Source organism: Callorhinus ursinus, unplaced genomic scaffold (assembly GCF_003265705.2).
Source record: "Callorhinus ursinus isolate GAN/ISIS: 27379988/994484 unplaced genomic scaffold, GSC_fseal_2.0 scaffold58, whole genome shotgun sequence".
In the NCBI taxonomy this organism is placed as follows: Eukaryota; Metazoa; Chordata; class Mammalia; order Carnivora; family Otariidae; genus Callorhinus; species Callorhinus ursinus.
Window position 1 is genome coordinate 1,145,843 of NW_027397120.1, and position 18,095 is coordinate 1,163,937.

At 65.5% G+C, this 18,095-nt stretch overlaps 1 protein-coding gene across 7 annotated transcripts in view; it reads right to left on the reverse strand.

The window, feature by feature from the left end:
- PWWP2B (PWWP domain containing 2B) overlaps positions 1–13,180 on the reverse strand; it is a 26,132-nt gene extending 12,952 nt beyond the window's left edge. For 3 of the 7 annotated variants that reach the window (XR_012375870.1, XR_012375869.1, XM_025880101.2), the window contains exons 1-2: positions 11,971–12,125; positions 1,740–3,349 (exon numbers count right to left, since the gene is read on the reverse strand). Coding sequence is in view for 2 of the 7 variants with exons in the window: in XM_025880101.2 (XP_025735886.2) it covers positions 1,753–3,349; positions 11,971–12,095 (1,722 nt within the window). In the remaining 5 variants the exon portion in view is untranslated. Of the gene's footprint in view, positions 1–1,739; positions 3,350–5,611; positions 5,730–11,970; positions 12,126–13,071 lie in introns of those variants that run through there. The other 4 variants (XR_003209887.2, XM_025880102.2, XR_012375871.1 and 1 more) reach the window with 3 other exon arrangements.
- Between the last annotated feature and the right edge of the window lie 4,915 nt (positions 13,181–18,095).

Consider the following 18,095-nt stretch of genomic DNA (forward strand, 5'->3'; position numbering starts at 1 on the left):
AGAGAGAGAGAGAGAGAGAGAGAGAGAGAGAGAGAGAGAGCCGGAGAAGGGAGGCAGGGAGGGAGGGAGGGAGGAGAGGCCAGTCTGTGGGCACAGCCCCTGCAGCAGCGAAACCTGTCTGGCCAGATTCTTCCCTCTGCTTCCCGGTAAACACAGCCAGCCCTGAACAAGCTGGCCAACATTCTCCAGGGGTGGGGGGCTCCCTGTCCCCCAGGCCACACTGGGCACCGGGTGGGCTCACAGTCCCTAGTAAGCGCCCACCGTGACCAGGGATCCGAAGGTCACTCTTGAGGACCGACTGCTCACCACGTCCTCGCTGACACGGGCCCACAGTTCACGGGAAAGGGGCAAGTGGGAGGGGTGCCTAGGCTCCACACTGACCCACAACCAGGCCAAAGGCAGGAGGGGCCTGGTGGGCAGCGAGCCTGGGTTGGGGACGGCAGAGGGCACACAGATGTGGGCAGGACCCCACAGAGGGTCCCCAGGCCCCCAGGCCGTGCCCGGAGCAGGGAGACGCGCCTGACCATTCCCCAGACCTCTCCCCTCTGGTGAGCCAGCCACCCGCCCCACAGGGTGCCCCCAACTTGAGACCCTGGCTGGCTCGATGCCAACAGGTTGGTGCCATGCCCGCGCCCCAACATGAAGACCCAGAGCTCACAGGGGCTGTGCCTGGTTCCGGAAAGGACAGGTTTGTGTCTGGACCCCTGGGAGTCATTCAGGGCATCTGACCGGGACTGACACAGGAAGCAGTGGGGGAAAGGGTGGGGACAGGGCTCCCAGAGTCCCGCCTGTGACCCTGCCCAGGTGCCCCCCTCATCATCATTGCTTTCTCAATCCTGGGTCCCCCAATCCATGTGGCACAGCAGTGAGAGGGGGTCACGCCAGGTGCCCCACAAACCCCTTCCCAAGCACATATCTGCCAGCCCTGCTAAGGCCTGAGGGCTCGAGCTGGGGACTGTGGTGCCAGACAGGGGGATGGGCAGGTGGACCAGACCAGGCAAGGTCAGCTGAAGGTCACAGAAACCAAGGCAGAGGTCCAGCTAGGATGGAGGACCACAGCTCTGGGCACAGCCCCACCTCCCCGCATCTCTGTTTCCACGGGGTCAGGAAGACAGCCATGGCCTGACCTCCACAGAGGGACCCCACCACACACCCTCTGGTCCAGCCCAGGCCGCCTGCACAGGACCCACCTCCTCCCAGGGGGGAGGCCACGGAGGGGAGCTGGCTCCGGAGGTCCCCACTAGGGCCAGTGACCCACTGGACACCCCCCAGTGCACAGGTGCGAGAGCTGGTGGCAGCTGTCCGATGAGACCATGCCCAGCACCTCCCTGTGCCGGGGCCCAGGGGACGCTCACGGCAGGCAGTGTCTGTCCCTCGGTCGCTCCCTCGGTCGCTTCCTGACACCCCCACATGGTGACCACAGACACCCAAGGAGGACCCTCCTAAGGCCCGTGGCTGAAGATCCTACAAAGTTCTCCTGGAAGGCAGTCGGAGGGCAAGGGGCCGGCCGGGGAACAGAGCCCAGAGCGACCTCCGGGAACCCGGCCACCACAGGCCCAGGACGGACCCACACTGGCGCCGGGCCGGCCGGAAGGGTGGGGGCGAGGGCCACCGGAGTGGCGTCTGAGTGACACTAGCCGCCAGCAGGACCGCTCTCCAAAGGGCCAGGCGCTGGGCACGGCCAGAGGCCGCGGCTGGGAGCAGAGGGCCGCCAGACCCCAGCCCCGGCGCACACTCACCCGGTCGCCTGAGTTAGGTCTCAAACTGGGTCAAGAGCTCCCTTATTTCCGGGGCCACGTGCTCCGCGGCGTTTGCAGCCTCTGTGATAGCCTTACGGTACATCCCCTTCTTCTTGCGGTTAAATCTCAGTTTGAAAAACTCGGAGAAAGGGGAGAGTTTTGAAGTAGACAGGAACGACGTAGTCGGAGAACCAAACCACGAGACCTTTGCTTCTTGCCAAGAGGGCTCCCCGTCCCCCTTCTGGCTAAGGCTGAGGTCAAGCACGCGCGCCGGCCACCAAGGGAAACCGTGAATCTTACCCCACACGACGTCCCCTACGGCCACCGTGCTCCCGTCCTCAGTAACGCACTTGGGGACGCTCTGTGTGTGCAGCCGGACCGTGAGCGGCGGGACCGTCCGCCTCGCGTCCTTGGCCGAGGGCCGCGCGGACGTGCCGTCGCCTGGCGACAGGCCGCACGTGTCTGGGGATGTGACTTCCGAGCCGGACGACCTGGACTCGTCCAGGCTGTCGCTGCTCCACACCGACTCGCTCGCGCGCTCTGTCCCCCGCCTGGGGCAGCTGGCGAGGAAGGCCAGGCTCTCTTGCCCGTGCGGACCCGGGGGGCACCGTTTGAAGCCCTCATCCTCCTCGCCAGAGCTTCCAGAAGAAGAGTCCACCAGCCCACCGCCGGCAGAGCCGTGGCCGAGCAGAGCGGGTGCGTGGGCCCGGGGGCCGCGCCCGTGGCCATTGAGCGCCTCCACCAGCTCGGCCTTGTAGACGGGCTCCCGCTCCCCAGCCGCCCGGGGGTGGGGCTTCAAGCGGATCTTGGGGGGCGGCAGGTTGGTGCCAGGGGGCCCGGGACGCGTCAGCTTCAGCTTGGGGATAGAGGCGGAGGGCCCACCAGGGTCCTGACTGCCCCCGTGCAGGGCCTGGGAGGGGCAGAAGGGCTCCAGGGACCCGTGCACGCGCGAGGGGATCTCCACCACCTCGCCTTTGCCCTGCGGCGTGCTGTAGGAGATCTTGATGGCCGGGCTCCGGGGGACGCGGGCCTTGTCCTCCGCCTGCCTTTCCCTCTTGCTCCTCCTCGTGCTGGTGGCTGCCGCGTCCCCTCCGCCATCAGGGCCCTCGAGCTTACGGGGCTCCCTGTCGGGGCCGGGGCCGCTGCCCACCCTCCGGCGGGGCCGAGGGGCAGCTGGGGGGCCGGGGCTGGCCTCGGGGGGGCTCAGAGTGCTCTTGCACTTCTCACAGAGTACTTGGCGCGGCCGCAGGCGGATGGGGCTCAGGGCAAGCCGGCCCGGGTCACGGTTACGGGACAGGCGTCGGCGGGTCCTCTTGATGGTCCGGGGTGGCGGCTGTGGTACCCACTGCCGGTAGGTGCTTCTCAGCCAGAGCGGGGGAGGGAAGGGAGCGCCTTCAAAATACGGCGGGAACGGTGGCACAAGGGGTGGGGGCAGCTTGGGGTCTGAGGTCTCGGGTGGCTGTTCCCCGCAGGGAGGCGGCGGAGGGCCCGTCCCCAGCTGCATCGCCTCTCCGTCCTGCTCCGTGGGGGCCGGGCCGTGGCAGCCGTTGACAGGGGGGTCCTCGGGCTGGGGCAGTGGAGTCGACAGGGGCAGGCCGAAGAGGCCGGACCTGGCAGCGGGGAGACAGAAGGGGACACGTCAGGACCGTGAGGGCACTGCTGCACCCAGTCCCCACCCCCAGGGGCCCGGCGGGGTCTGGGTGCTGGCATGTGCCCGGAGCATCTGCAGGTGCCTCCAGGCCCTGAACAGGGGCAAACCCCTCCATGTGTCCCCCATGTGGGACATCCCAGGGGAAGGCATGTGCTCTATGAAGCCTGGGGACCAGCATGGAGGCCACCTCTCGGGTCTGTCAGGCACCAATGTCCATATCTCAGTGCATGTGGGCTCGCAGCTAGAGGCCTTCCAAGACCCGGTGTGGGTGTGGGGGCCCTGCAAGCCTGAGAACAGGGTCTGGGGAGTCTGGGGTGCTGTGACATGGCCTGACTGGGCCTGTGGGGGGGCTGCTCTGTGGCCAGTGGCCCCGGGTCACCGGCCTTGTCCACCCACTTTCTTCCCTCCCGAGGGAAGACCCTAAACGTGCTGCCCACGGGCCCAGGTGCCTGCCGCGTGCGAGGGTGTCCGGGGGTGGGGGCTGCCATGGTGGTCATGGAAAGAGGACAGGCGTCAGCCAGCAAACCAGAGCCCACTCCCTCCCAAATGCTGAGTCGGTCCCAACGGTCTTCACTGCCCGCAGGTGAAGGCGACATCCACACCACCCCTGCCCATCGCAACCTCAAAGGACCACCCCTCCTGCCTGGCACCCCCAGGCCCTTCCCTCAGGACCTCCAGCTCCAGGAGGGGAGTGGGCCAAGCAGCATCAACACGGCCATGTGACCCATGGGAAGGGGACGAGAGAGGGCAGGAGACCCACCTCCCTCCCATGAAAACCCCACAGCCAAGGCCAAGGGTAGGGTGGCTCCCACAGGGCCCCCCAGCTGGGACCTGCCCAGCTAGAGGCCTGCTCTCTCCCCGGGAAGTGCTGGACCATGCAGCCTCCTCTGTGCAGACCTCGGGGCACCTTGTGGGGGGGGTGTCTTGTGCACCTGGCGGGGGGGGGGGTTGTTGATGAAAGTCAGCGGACAGAGAGCCTTCCAGAGAGGAGGGCCATCCCCGAGGCCCTGTGCTGTGGATGTCGCTGCATCTAATTGACCAGCGACCCAGGGTGCAGCAGGAAAACATCCAAACGGTGAAAAACAAGCCCAATACTCCACACCTTTCTCCAGTGGTGAGCATGCATGACTTTTCAACAAATGTGATATAATCTCGCAAGACCACTTCAGCTAAAAGCTGTTATTTTTTTAAGCACAAAAGCAGACTTCCACCAAGTTGCAGGAAACAAGGCTTAGAACACGACACTTCTGTCTTAACTCCCTATTTTGAATCTGACCAGAGTAGAAATGACAGATGGACACTTCCACTGTTTCAATTTCCAAATGGTTTCCCCATTTGCTGCTCTCCAGAAACATCCAGGCAAGCTAAGAAGGGCCGACCATCCATGACATCACTGCCCCCCACACAGCCCCCGAGTGCCAGGGCCGGGAGCCGGCACAGACGGGACAGAGGGCATCGCCTCCCCATGGTCTTCAGGGTCACGAGGTGGATGAACTAATAAACATGGCGGCAGGTTTGCGTGCAAACACTGCCCCGTTTTTGTTTAATTCAAGTTCATGGTAAAAGCCTGGAAACTGTGGTTTTCCTCCTTCCCATCAGGTTCTCATCTACCTGTGGCCATGCCCTGAATCTAAGGTCTTCGTGGGTGGGGCAGGGGCGGGGAACGAGGGGCTCAGGTCTTCTCTTCAGGACCAGAGTCCAGCAAACACAGGTCCATGGCCACCTGGCCCAGGCAGCCTGCGCCAAAGTGCTGACCTGTAACCTGTGGCCATGAGGGAGGGAGAAGTGGGGGGAGCGGTGGGGCCAGCCGGGGAGAGGGACCACCCAGCTCCCTCCCCAGTGGGATTGTGCTCTGGTGGCTGATGAGCCCCACCACCCCCTCCCCATCCTCCTCTGGGCATGTGGCTCTTCACCTGCCCCGTGGCCTGGGACGACCAGGAGTCCCCATGGGACGGCTTGTGCTGCCACCCCTGCAGCCCCAGGCCCTGCGTCCTGGCTGACCAAGCGGCAGCAGAGTCCTCTCCCTACACAGGTGCTGACCGTGTGTGCACACAGCTTCCTGCACCTCAGCCATTGTGGGGATCCAGCACTGTAGGATTTCCACACTAGGACGGGCTCAGACTCTTGGGGACCAGGGGTGGGAAAGGGGGTTCCCGGGGTCATGCCCTCACGGACCCCACGGCCCCAGCAGCCAGCACCAGTTTTCTAAGTCAGGATTTACCGGCGCAGAGCCACGCTTGCTGGCGTCCGGGCTACCCTGGCGGTCTTCCTGAGCTGCTGGGACAGACGCTGCACGGACGCCAGGCCCAAAACTGGTGCTGTGCGGCCCGCTATGGAAACTGTCGGAGTCCAGGTGTGGGACATAAGCCCCTGCCCAAAGCTGCCCGCACCCCCACCCGCGGTTGTGACAGGCAGGTGTGTCAGCAAACGTCACCCCGAGTCCCCGGGCATCAGAGCCAGGACTGGACCCCACACCGAAGTCAGCCCCTGGTTCTTTCGCCAGGCTCCAAAAGCAGCTAAGAACTCTGAGCGCTAAACTCACGTGCTCACATGAAGGCACATGCGTGTGTGCATGCGCACACACACGCACTCACTCACCCTGAGCTCCTGGGCCAGCATGTTCACTGCCCCTTGCTGTGAGGGGTTTCAGGATTCCCTCCATGTAACCCATAGCACCCCACGAAGGGGCCTCCGATGCAGGGGGTGTTAGCAAGGAGAGAGGGGAGGCCAGGGGGTCCCCACCCCGGGCAGCAGGGGTGCCCTGCCAGAGGCTGACATCCAGAAGACCCGCAGTGCAAGAGGCCCCCAAGGAGCCCCTCAAGGGACAGCCTCGGGCCCGCAGGCAGCACCTGGATGGCACACTGGCCCCTACACTGAGTGGGTACCCCAGCTAAGGCTGAGGCACAGAGCACCCCAACTGCCACCCCGTGAGCGCGAGACAAGGGCCCCAGGGAAGGCTGCAGGACCTCTAAGAGGACACCCTGTCGGCAGGTCTATGGACCACAGGGGTCCCACAGACGAGGAGGGGTCCACACGGCAGGCAGGATCCACGTGCCTAGACCTGGAGGGCTGTTCCCAAGGCCCCCCAAAGCCTACTTCCTGCCCACTTTTGCAGGCACTCAGACCAGACCCGGTGGGGGGTGGAAAGTCCCTCTATCCCCGAAGGCCCCAAAGCCAGGGTCCAGGGAGGTTTTTGCCCCAGGTTTATGGCGCACACCCCCCTCAGGGAGTCCCTGCATGTTTGGGACAGAGATCCAGGCCCTGACCTGAGCCACAGCTCTAAGGCACGGCCCCTGGGCACAGGCCGGTCAGGCAGTGACCCCTCCCTGCCCTGGTAGGTCAAACTGGACACTGGCCTCGGCTTCACAGAGTACTGGGAGCCTGGAGGGCAGGCGTGTCCCTGCCCTAGCGTGCAGGCGCCCTCGGCCTACGGGGGGGCTCCTGCCTTGGGCGCGGTGCCGGGGGGCTTCCAGAGGTCAGCTGCAACCCCCCCCCCCCCGGGGGGGTGGCACCCTGCTGAGGACCCGGTGGCTGGCCCCGTGACTCTGGCCAGCACGCAGCCGCCACACTTCCTTCCCAGGGCGGGCCCTGTGCAGGCCACGCCCTACCCGGGCCACGCCCACAACCCTGGTGGGTAAACAGCAGCTCGGGGCTGGCTCCCTCCCCGGACTGCGGGCTTCAGCGCCAGAACCCTCCAGACAGCCCCAGGACACACACAGCGCAGCCGTCCCCTGCTTACGGATGGGGGGGGGCGGAGGGAAGCCCGGGGACGGTCGGGGTCTGAACCCCCGTCCAGGCACGCAGATAGCACCAGCCACTCCCCCTGGCAAGGATGGCAGCACCCTGCCCCAGTGGGGCAACCTCAGCTGGACTCCAGGGCATAAGGCGTGGCACCACCCTGCGTTTCGCCCACAGGGCCCAGCCCCGCAGTGAGGCCAGGCTGCGCTGACACTGGCTCGTGCCTGGGGATGGAGGCCCCGGCCAGCCCGGCAGTGCCCTGCAGGTGATACCGCAGGGCCTTGGCAGGGAGAGACAGCCTGCCAGGCCCCAGGCCAGGGGCCCAGGCACCCCCCCCACCGTCCTGCCCTCCGTGCTGCTGAGGGTCCCCACTGGTTCCCTCCCCAAGGACAGAGAGCTGTGTGGGGAGGGGCCCTGGGGACTGGGCTGCCAGGCTGGCCAAGGTCTCCGTGCAGGAAACTGGGGGACCCGGAAACAAAGCTCAGCACAGAGTCCTTGGGAGCTGGGGGAGGATCAAATAGCCTCAGCTCCGAGGAAAGGCTGGGGACACTGAGAGCCCAGGAGACTCTAATGGGGGTCAGACCCAAAAGCAGAGTAGTTCTTCCCCGGAAGGTCCCCACTCTGCCGAGACGAACGCAGGGCCATTTGCACGGACACAGGAGAGAGAAGCAGCCTAGCCTGCAGTCCTTGGCAGGAGACCCGCGGCCGGCCTCAGCTCCCCCGCCCCCCTGAGGTCTCACCCATGCAACCAGCTCAGCAAACCCCCAGAGCAGCCAGGCCTGAGCTGGCCCGCGGCCAGGAGGAGCCGGCCCAGCCGCCTGCCAGAGCTCCCGGCCACCCCCGCGGCCTCCCCGCTCTGCAGACTCGGGACCCAAGTGGCTATGGAACCCGACAGCAGCCTCTGACCCCAGCCGGGTCCACGTTTGCTCTGGACCTCCCTTCCTCATCCTCCCACGGGGAGAGGCAACCCTGGTGTCCAGTAAAGAGGTGAAGAAACGTGGCTTCCGGACCAGAAACAGCCCAGGGGTCCATCTCAGTTGTCTGCAGGGAGCACCATATAGCCAGGAGCCTGCGGCCCCAGGGCGGGCCTGAGTCCAGACGGCAAGGTCCGCTCTGTGGCCGGGCTCCCCGCGTCCTACATGTTGGTTTAGAAAATATACCGCAGTCCCCCCCCGCCCCGGCCGGCAGCACCGAGGGACGGGCAGGAGCAAGTTCACGTGGGAGAGGGAGGCCGGAGAGAGCAGCCTCGCCGGGCCTCCAGGCCCACCTCTGCTCAGGGAGTTGGGGAAAACAAGTTGGCCGGGGAAGTCACAGCCTGGACACCAGCATGGTCCCTTGTCCAGGGCCACACATGGGAGGACGCCCCTCCCCCATGGTAGACCCAGGGTCTCTGGGGCCAGCCACGGGGCCAGGCTAGCACATCTGGCCCCCCCGAGGCCTGGACTCAAAGGTTTAACCACCACAGCAGCTGACTACATCCCTCTCTACACCATCTGGTGGCTACCCCCAGTCCACACCGCCTCTTTACCTCCCCACTGGCCAGGTCCCCTGTGAGGCAGTGGTCTGCCTGCTGGGGGTCACGCCACCCTATGCTACACTGGGCACCCTGCTCTCAGTCCCTCTGGGTCCCTGAGGACAGGGAGGGTATGCCCAGTAGGACCTGGAACAGGTGTCTGTCCTTATTTGTCCAGCGACCCACCCCGGGACCAGTGACCAGTAGGAGTGCACCCCGGGTGGAACGAGGGTGCTCTCCTGCCCAGGGACAGGCCTGCTGGGATTCCTGACTGGCTGGCTACAGAAGCTGGAGTCCCAACCTCGCAGGATGGGGTGTGGGTCACAAAGGCCCAGAAGTCTTGTATGGTAATCGCACCCTGGATGACTCACAACTGGGGAAGTTTGAAAAACACCAGCTCAGAGATGAAGGCCGGGGGCCTCGGGGTTTGTCAGACCTGATGGGCAGCTGGTCCTTGCTCCTGCTGTCCATGAGATCTTCCTTCACCACTCCGGGCTTCTGCTGTCCTTGGGCCATGCCTCAGACAGGGCCACCCCACTTGGGGGTCCTCAACCAGAGGTGCACCCCCAAACCACCCACAAAACAATGCCCACACCCACCCTGCACCCCAGTCTGAGCCTGTGGGGTCAAGGCAGGCCTGGGCCATCGGTATCCTTACTACACCAGAAAGAATCACGGCCTTGTAGGGAGACAGGAAGGATCGTGCAGAGCGGGGTGCCTGGCACTCAGCCCAGGTACCCAGTGGGGAGTCGATGAACGCAGGAGGATGCATGAGGGTGGGCACCAAGCAGCTGAGGGTATTCCCTCAGATCACAAAGCAGCTTGGCAGCAGGTTCAAGGCTCGGAGGGGAGGAGCCTGGCACCCTGGCCTGGCAGTGCCACACACTTGCTGAGACCTTGGAGGCCTCGGGGAGCTCTTCTCCTCTGCAAACATTTGGGGAAGGGAACCCATCTCCCGGGGTGCCAAGGGAGGGGATACCGCCTCCCAAAGACCCAGTGAGTCACCCTGCTTGCTGGGCCCTGCTCCAGGAGAGAGAACGGGACCTGCGCGAAGGGCCCCTCCCCTGGGACGGCTCTGTCCCTGCAGGAGACGTGGGCAATGATTTACCCCCACACGGGGCTTCCCGTCCTCCAGGTCTGCGCACCAGCTCTGGAAGCCGCTGCTAAATGACAGTTCCCGGCACGTGCCTGGCGGCACACCATGGGCACACCAACAGCTGCAGCCGGGCTGCCCTAGACACAGTCTGCACAACCCCACTGTGCTGGGACCCGAAAGCTCCCAATCGGGGCTCCCAGCTGCTGGGCCCGGCTAGGCAGGGCCCACACCCAGGATGGGGACCCCACCGAGGGACCAGCCCTGCCACTGTCACAGATGAAGGGGGGCAGGCACGGAGGAGAAACTGGCCTTGGGAAGGCTATGTATGGACCCTGCAGCTCAAGACCAGACACCCACTGCCCAGAACACCCAGGCCAGATTATAAGCTGCCAGTGGACCCCACCTGATGAACGGGCTGTAAACAGGAGCGCTGAACTCTTAACACTGTGGGCCCAGAACAGAAGACAGGGTGAAGGCAGAGCGGTAGGCAAAGGGGGGGTGAGGGTGGGCCGGGGTAGGTTTGGGACCGAGCCGTGGCGGGTTGGAGGTGCTGGGAGTGCAGCAGGAGCCCGTGCGGAGCAGAGCTGCACCCACCGAGGCCCGGGTTCTGTGGGTGGCTCTGGTTACAGCTCAACGTGGCCCTGGCAGGGCTAACGCCCACGAGTCTACGGCTGCCAGTTCCCATGCTGGGGAGCCCAGCCCGACCGGCTCCCTTCCACGAGGGGAGGGCTGATCTCCAAGCCAGGGGGGCCCCAGCCTGGGCGGGGGGGGGGGGGGGGCAGGGGGTGGAGGCAGACAGAAAGGGAGGCCAGGCTGCCTCCTCCACAGACATTCCCCCCACAAGTCAGAGGGGCCCACAGCCTCCCCTGTCCTGAGTTGGGGAGCCCAGAAAACGGAGGAGGGATCCTATGCTGCAATGCCCCTCACCAAGGAGGAAAGGCCGGGCCAGGCACAGCCCTGCACAGACCCAGGAGCAGGAGCAGGCCCCAGGGGGCCATCCCGCCAGAGGGAGGAAGTAGTGGCCTTCAGTGGCAGGATACCTTGGCCACCGCAGGGCACAGGCTTGGCAGCTTCCAGGTGGCTTTGCTGCAGCACCCCCCCCAACCCCAGCCCCACCCCTTGGTCCCGCCAAGCACCCTCCGTGGTCTCCAGGGAGGAGTGGGGCGACAGTCACCCGGGAGGCCATATGTTAAATCACATGACTTGTGCATAAATGGTTTCTGGCCCATCTAATGGAGAGAGAATAGCAGCAGGTTAACTGTTGAAGAGTGATGGTCTTCCTACCACGTCCAGGCGACTGCCACAAAATCTGGGCCCCACGGAGGGAAAAAGTTGGGCCTCTGCAAGGGGAGCCATTTATTGCTTGCAGCCTCCAGATAAGGCCCAGCAGGAGCACTAAGACATCAGTGCCTGATTAATGCCTAATCATTTATCTGTGAGACAGCTCACGACCATGTGACACTGTATCCAGGAGACTCTTCCTGCTGCTGGGTCCCTGCAGCGGGCGCACAGGTGCGTCTCAGGGTGATGTGCCCCCAGGCCTGCCCAGGGACCCCCTTCCACCCGAGAAAGCAGGGCACCCGCCACCACCCCCCTGCCCAGCACCTCCACCTGTATGTTTTCACTCCTACACTGCCAGGGTCTCCCCCACCCACCACCACCAAACACTGCTTTTGAATCCCATGTCTGGACACAACTGCTTGCCAGCAACCCAGAGCCCCGAGGGGCTCCTAGGAGCCTGGGGGGGCCCCAGGACATTAGGCAGGGCACCCCCACTCGTGAGTGACTGGCAGGGCAAGTCCAGCGCTCATCTGAACCCACTCCCCCGCCACCCCCCAACCGATGACAATTCTGAAAACAGCCGAATTCAACAGTGCGTCTGAACAAAGAAAAGTGCGTTAATTATGGCAGACGTGCGGAGTTCGGGGAGCCGGCGGCACGCGGCGGCGGCGCGGGGACACGGGCTGTGCGCCCAGCGCCCGGCTCCCCTCGGCGCCCACCGCCGCTCCCGCCCGGCAAGTCGCGACGACTTTGAGAGCCACTTTGGCCCCCCGAGTGGCGGCCGCACTCGCGCGCCCCGGAGCCCGGACTCAGGAAACCGAAAGCGGGCGCCGGCGCCGCGCCGCCCCCGCCCTGGAGCCGGTCCGCGCCCTGGGCCCGCCGGCGCGGTGGGGGTGGGGGCGTCCCGGGAGATTCGTGGCGCCCCGGGGCCCGCGCCCCCACCCCCGCTCACTTTTTCGTGCAGTCCAGCAGGATCCCGGCGAAGCTGCGCTCGCCGCAGCTCACGGTGACCAGCAGCGCGCCGTTGACGACCTGCTCCACCCGCACCGGCAGCCGGCAGCCGGCCCGCGGCTCCATGCTCCCGCGCCGCGTCCCGGCCCGCGCGCCCCCGCCCCCGCCCCGCCGCCGCCGCCGGGTCAGCCCGCGCGTGACGCCGCCCGCCGGCCGCCTGACGTCACAAAGCTCCGCTCGGGGCGGCCACCGCGAGCGGGCCGGGACGGCGGGAGGGGCGCGCGGGGCACCCCCGCCCGCGAACGCGGGCCTGAACAGGGCGCCTCGGAGCCGGCGCGGAAGCGCATTGCGGACCCCCGGGACGGGGCAGGGCTGCGCCCTCCCCTGGGCCCCGCGGCTGCGAGCGCCCGCCGAGAGGACCTGCGGGCCTGAGCTCAGGACCCCTGCTCCAGGGCCACCCCCCCACCCCCACCCTCACCCTCACTCCCAGCCCTGCCCGGCCCCCTCCTCCCCGCGCCCCCGCGCCCCCCGCCTCCGGTCAGGCGCCCGGTGGCCCCCCGGCACTGTAGGGAGGAAGTCCCGGCGACGCGAGCAGGAAGCCGGTCGGGCCGGGCCGCGGAGACGCGGGCGCCTAGGGGACACCGGCGGGCGCCCCGCGGCGGCCCACTCTAACCCTCGCCGCGGAGGGGGCACTTGGCGACCCTCTTGTGCTCGGTGCATCACCGGGTGACCAGAGGGCGCACGCCTGGCTCAGGGCTGCCTGTGCGCCTGGGGGTGGCCCGCGACGGCGTTGGGGAGGGGGATCCGTCTGCAGGTCTCGGTCGCGCGCCCCCGGGTCGCTGGGGAAACTGCGGGCTGCGTGCGACCCCGCCGCGCCCAGAGGGGCAGGGGCCCCACGGGGCGTTCACAGCGGAAAGGACTGCCTTTCCCGAGCGAGAGCGGGGCTCCCCCATGCGCGCAGCTGTCCGGCTGGGGGGCATGGGAGGTGCAGGCAGCGAGCAGACGTGGGCCCCACCTGGGACCCCTCCCCGGGCCCTGTGCTCCCGCGCGCCTCCAGCCCACCAAGACTCTCGACTATCCCGAGCCTTTGCGCATCCCGCACCTGGCTCGGGACCCCGTAACCGGCAGAGCCCCCAGGGCCGGCCTGTTGCGGTGACCTTGCCCCGGGCCCAGCACCGCCCGGCCCAGCTCGGCCGAGCTCGGCCGGCTGGTCCCCTGAGCCGGGCTTGCTGCGCCTGGCTGGGCACAGGAGATTGGCGGGTCATTGGGTTGTCCTGACGACTCGGACGCCGCCAGGCCCCGCCCCTCCATCTCCCCCCTCCCGCCGTGAGCCCAGCCTGCGCACGGCCCCGCCCAGCTCGGACCTGCGCTGTGGCCGCCACCCCTGGCGCCGCCGGGGACTGTCGGGGCCCGCAGTGGCGCCGCTCCTACTCGCCCTCCGGCTGCGGCTGCGGCCGCGGCGTGGGGAGCAGGCAGAGGGGAGCCCGCCAGGAGCAGGCAGTGCCTCCCAGCCCCCAGTTTGACAGGGCTGAGGATCAAGGCCCAGGGAGCCCTAGAGGAGGCCTGGGAGCCCAGGAAGCACCTGTTCTGTGTGTGGTTGGGGGTTCCAGCAGACACCAGCCGTCCTTTGGGAAGTGAGGGACTCCACTGGCAGGCCTCAGGCACCTCAACATGGCCGCCCATTCTGGGTCAGGAGGCTCCCTCCCTGTCACTGTGGGGCCCCCACAGGGAGCCTCTGCACCCATAGGACTTTGCAGCCTTCCCCACTCCAGAGCTAGGTAGGGCTGGCTTGGGGGCAGAAATGCCAGGCCATCCTTGGTGGCAGGTGCCAAGCATGCCCCATATGCCTTCTGGGCACTGGGGACACCACCGTGAACCAGGTTCCTGGGGTTTGAGTCGGCTCCAGGACTGCTGGGGACATCCAGGTGTGAGCATGTCCCTGTGTGCCCAGGGAGCTCTGTGCGGACAGGAGGCCTCTGGAAAAGATGCCCTGGAGGGGATGCTTGAGTGAGCAAGCATTCCCCCGGGGGAGGAGGGCCTCACGGGGCAGCTTGGGCAGAGTTGCTGGGTGCTGGGGTGCACACAGAAGGGGACCTTCTGAAGAGCATGCCGTATGGTGGGGAGGTGGGGGCTTCTGGGGTCAGTCCCAGGCATTCGCAGGATCAGCAGTCTGGGGGGAAGCCGGGCAGGACAGGGAGTGTTTGCTGGGGCAAGGAGGGCCCACAGAGGCCGTGGAGGGTGTGCAGACCCACACTGCACAGCTGAGTCGGGGAGAACAGGGGAGAAACCCCCCCACCCCCATCTTCTCTCAGCCTCTGCCCCTGCTGGGCTATGTGCTGGGCACTAAGTGGAGTTGGAAGCCATTTTCAGAAACCCACTCTGCACAAGGCAGAACAAAGGGATGTGCAGACAGGACTTTGATCTGGAATTTAAAGGGTGACTGTTTGGGGGTCCTGCTCCCCGCAGCCCAGCCAACTCACCTGCTACCCACCACAGAGCCTCTGATGAAAATGCAGATATCCTTAGGAAGGTGGAATCAGCCCAGGGGCCCTGTGTGCTGACCCCATGTGCTGACTCCTTCCTGACCCAGTGCTCTCTCCTCTAAGTGTCCCCTTCAAAGGCCAACGCTACACATGCAGGTTCTAGACAGAACGGCCCCAGGCAGCGGGGGCTGAGAGCGGCTGCCCACTGCGAGCTGCCCACAGGCTGCCTAGCAGGGCTGTGGAAGGGCTACGGAGTGACCCCCAGCTAAAGGAAAACAGGGCTGGAGCTTCCTCCCTAGGTCTCTGAACTTGGTCCCTAAAGCCTTTGCTTTCTGCTGCGGGCACTGGAGCCTCCACCAGGTCTACCCAATGCCCAGCCCTTGGCCTGGCCTGCCCAGGGCACCAGCAGAGTCACCAAGGGCTGGCAAGCCTGGACAGAAGGGCAGGGTGGTGGCATGAAGGGGGACAGGAGATTGTCTAGCACCCTCACTGGGCTGAGCTGAGTGACCATGAGCTGGTGGGAGGGGTGCTCCAGGCAGGGGGCTAACCTCTGTGTCCCCTTCCCCTGGGGTGCTGATCTTCAGGGGTCCTCCGGGATCTGCCCCTGCTCCCTGCTGGCATCATGCACATCACCAGCCCCGACCCTCCTCCTGCAGGCCCCAGGCCGGTGTCCCCCCTCCTAGCCCCTTCCCCCACAGGACAGCCCGCTGAGCGCTCCCCAGCACAGTCCCTCAGTCTCGCCAGCTATAGGGCTTTTGCTCACACCTTTGTCATTCTGTCTTTTCTCAGTGCCACTCAGGGTTTGCATGAGCCCTGCCTCATGGGTTATGAGGATGATTGTCCCAACTCACGAGGAAGCTGGTCACCCGCCTGGCTGGGAGCAGAACCGGCCGGGACTCCGCTGGAGGGGCTAGGGAGCAGTAAAAAGGGTGGACTGGGGCCAGGTTGCTGGAATCCTGCCCTGTGACCTTGGGGAGGCCGCCTACCTCCCCCCTGCCTCAGCGTCCTCATCTGTAAAGTGGGAATAACCGCAGCACCACCACATGGCCTCCAAGTGGAGAGTACAAAGTCTAATACTTGGAGTACTGAGCATAGCACTGGCCTCCAGTAAGGCCTCTGGAAGACTTAGTTGTCACCAACACCATCACCACGGTCCCCTCCGTCACCACCATCACCTCAGCTGCCGGAACCCAGATGCAGATGTTGAAACACATGAGGGAACATTCTGGAGGCGCAGCATGAAGAGAGTGAGCTGAGTTCTGCGGGTGTCTCCTGGGGGTGTCCTGACGGCTGGGTCACCCCCCTTGCCGAGTCTTCTCGGCAATGACCAGCGCATGACCAGCAATGAGAGGCCCATAGAAATTCAACTTGCCTGAGGCCCCAGGCAGCCTCCTGGGTTTTCATTCCCCTGACACCTCATTAACCTCATTAGACATCTTCTGTGTTGTGGTTCTTGTCAAACCTCACACCAGAAAGCGGGGCTTCTGTTTGCTAAGACATCATGATATTTCACAGCTGAACTAGTTGTAAGTTACCCAACCTGGGGGTGATTTGGAGAAAAACCTCTCAGAGCTCACAGCCCACCTCGCCGAGGCTCTGTCATGCCTCCCGCTCTCAGCCCCCAGGCCTCCTGAGCACCCCCCCAGGACAGGCGCCCCCCTCACCCACTTCTAGAGGGTCAGGTGAGCAGGCGGTATCACCGGGAGAGGCCTGTGTTGGTCCTTCAGAGCCAAGTCCAGGGAACAGCATTCCCGGGCACACACCAAACCTTGCTGTGGTGACCGCAGAAAGCCTCAGGCAAGCCCAGGTGGTTCTGTCCCACCTGCCCACTCCCCTGCCTGTGGGTGCACATGGTCCTCCTGCCCCATGTAGCAACACAGGGATGGGGCCCCACTGGGAGGGTAGGATGGGGCGTGGCACCATTTCTTCCCACCCAGGAATGCTGGGAGGTAGGGGCTCTGCTTCCCATGAGCCTCTGGCTCCTCAAGTACATGGTAGCTGTTTTCAGCCCCATAACATGCCTTTCTGTGCACTGGGAAATATGCAGCCCCAAGCCCGTGAGAACCTCCTGGCATCCTGCCCCATGGGGATGGTGCAAACGGCCAGCCTCTGTCCGGACACCCAAGAGGGCAGACACCAGGAGCCCCAGCGGCCCGCACACCCCACGACCTGCCCCAACCCAGTCCAGCAGCACTGCCAGCCCCCCGACATGGCCACGACCTCCATTCAACCCGGCGCGGGGGCCCCACCCTGCCCCCACCCTGCCCCCCTGCCCTGCAGGAGCCCAGGTCTGGTCCTGCTCCTCTCAACAGGCAAGGTGTCCCCCCGCCCGATGACCACCTGGGGTACCTGAACGCACCTCTGCCCATAAGGCCTGGGGCCACGTCCTGGCCACACTGCCACACTGTGGGTTGCTTCTGAGACATGGGTGGGGAGGCAGGAGTGTTCGTCCTGGGCTAGATGGTGGCCGGTGTGGGGGATTCCAAAGGGCACCAGCTCCTGGCGGCACGGGTGGCCAGTGGGAGGAGAAGGGGTCGCAGCCACGGGCCGGGCCTGACCCTCCTTTCAGGCCTGGGTCTCTGAGGAATCCAAGGTGCCTGGTCAAGGTGCGCGGAGACGCCCCAGACATCAGCCTGTGGGGTGGCCCTGTCCTGGCCCTGGGCGCAGGGCATCTGCCCTCCTGGGTGGGTGTGGGCCTCCGGAGAGCCCAGAACCAGGTCGTGGCTAACACGAGGCGCCACCTGCAGGAAAACGTGGGTCATGGCACCAAGGCCTGCAGGGTACTGGGTGCCGGGCCAGGGCTCTGCTCCCAGAGCAGGTCCTGGGTGGGGACACCTGGCCGTGGCCCCACAGCCCACACCATCCCACCTCCTAGCATAGTCTCTGCCCCCACCCCGGCTTCCTGGCTCCTCCTCCAGGTCCTCCTCCCTCCCCCTTCCCAGGGCTGCTGGGCAGAGAAGGAGGTCCTAGGACAGACAGTCCAGGCCACTGGGCACAGAGGGGCTCACTCAGAAACCAAGGAAGGAGGACATGACCACGCAGCAGAAGGGAGCACGAGGGGGTCAGTCAGGGGCCAGGGAGGGCACCCCCACCCCAGACACTCCAAATCTACAAGGTAACCCACCACAAGGCCCAATCAGGAGCAGGGCCAAGCTAGGATGGGCCTCTACACCTGACCCCCCAGCTAGCCTGAGCACCTGCAAAGTAGTAGGAGTCTGGGTTACTCATCCCCGGGCAAGCTTGCGGTAAGTAAGGGACACCACATCATGGCAGAATGTTATTCCAACAGCCGATTCTTAGGAGAAGAGATAAAGAAACCACTGGCTAAGCTAAGGGAGGGGAGAATGGGGGTGTGGGGAGTGTCCCCGGGAAGGCGGCCGCTGCCCCACGCCCCCTCCCCTCCAGGCCAGTCTACCCGCCTCCCCGGCATCGGGCAGGGGCCAAGCTCTAGAGGTGGTGTGGGGTCCCCAGGTGAGCGATCAGGTGGTGCTCGTCCTCACAAGGGCAGCGGGAATAGCACGCCAGGGTCTGGGGGGGGGGTCACCGGACCCCAATGTAGGCCTTGGTCTAACTGCCTCCCTCCCACCCAGAGGCCAAGGAGCTGAGGTCAAATCAAGGACATTTTCAAGGTTAAGGCCTGGAA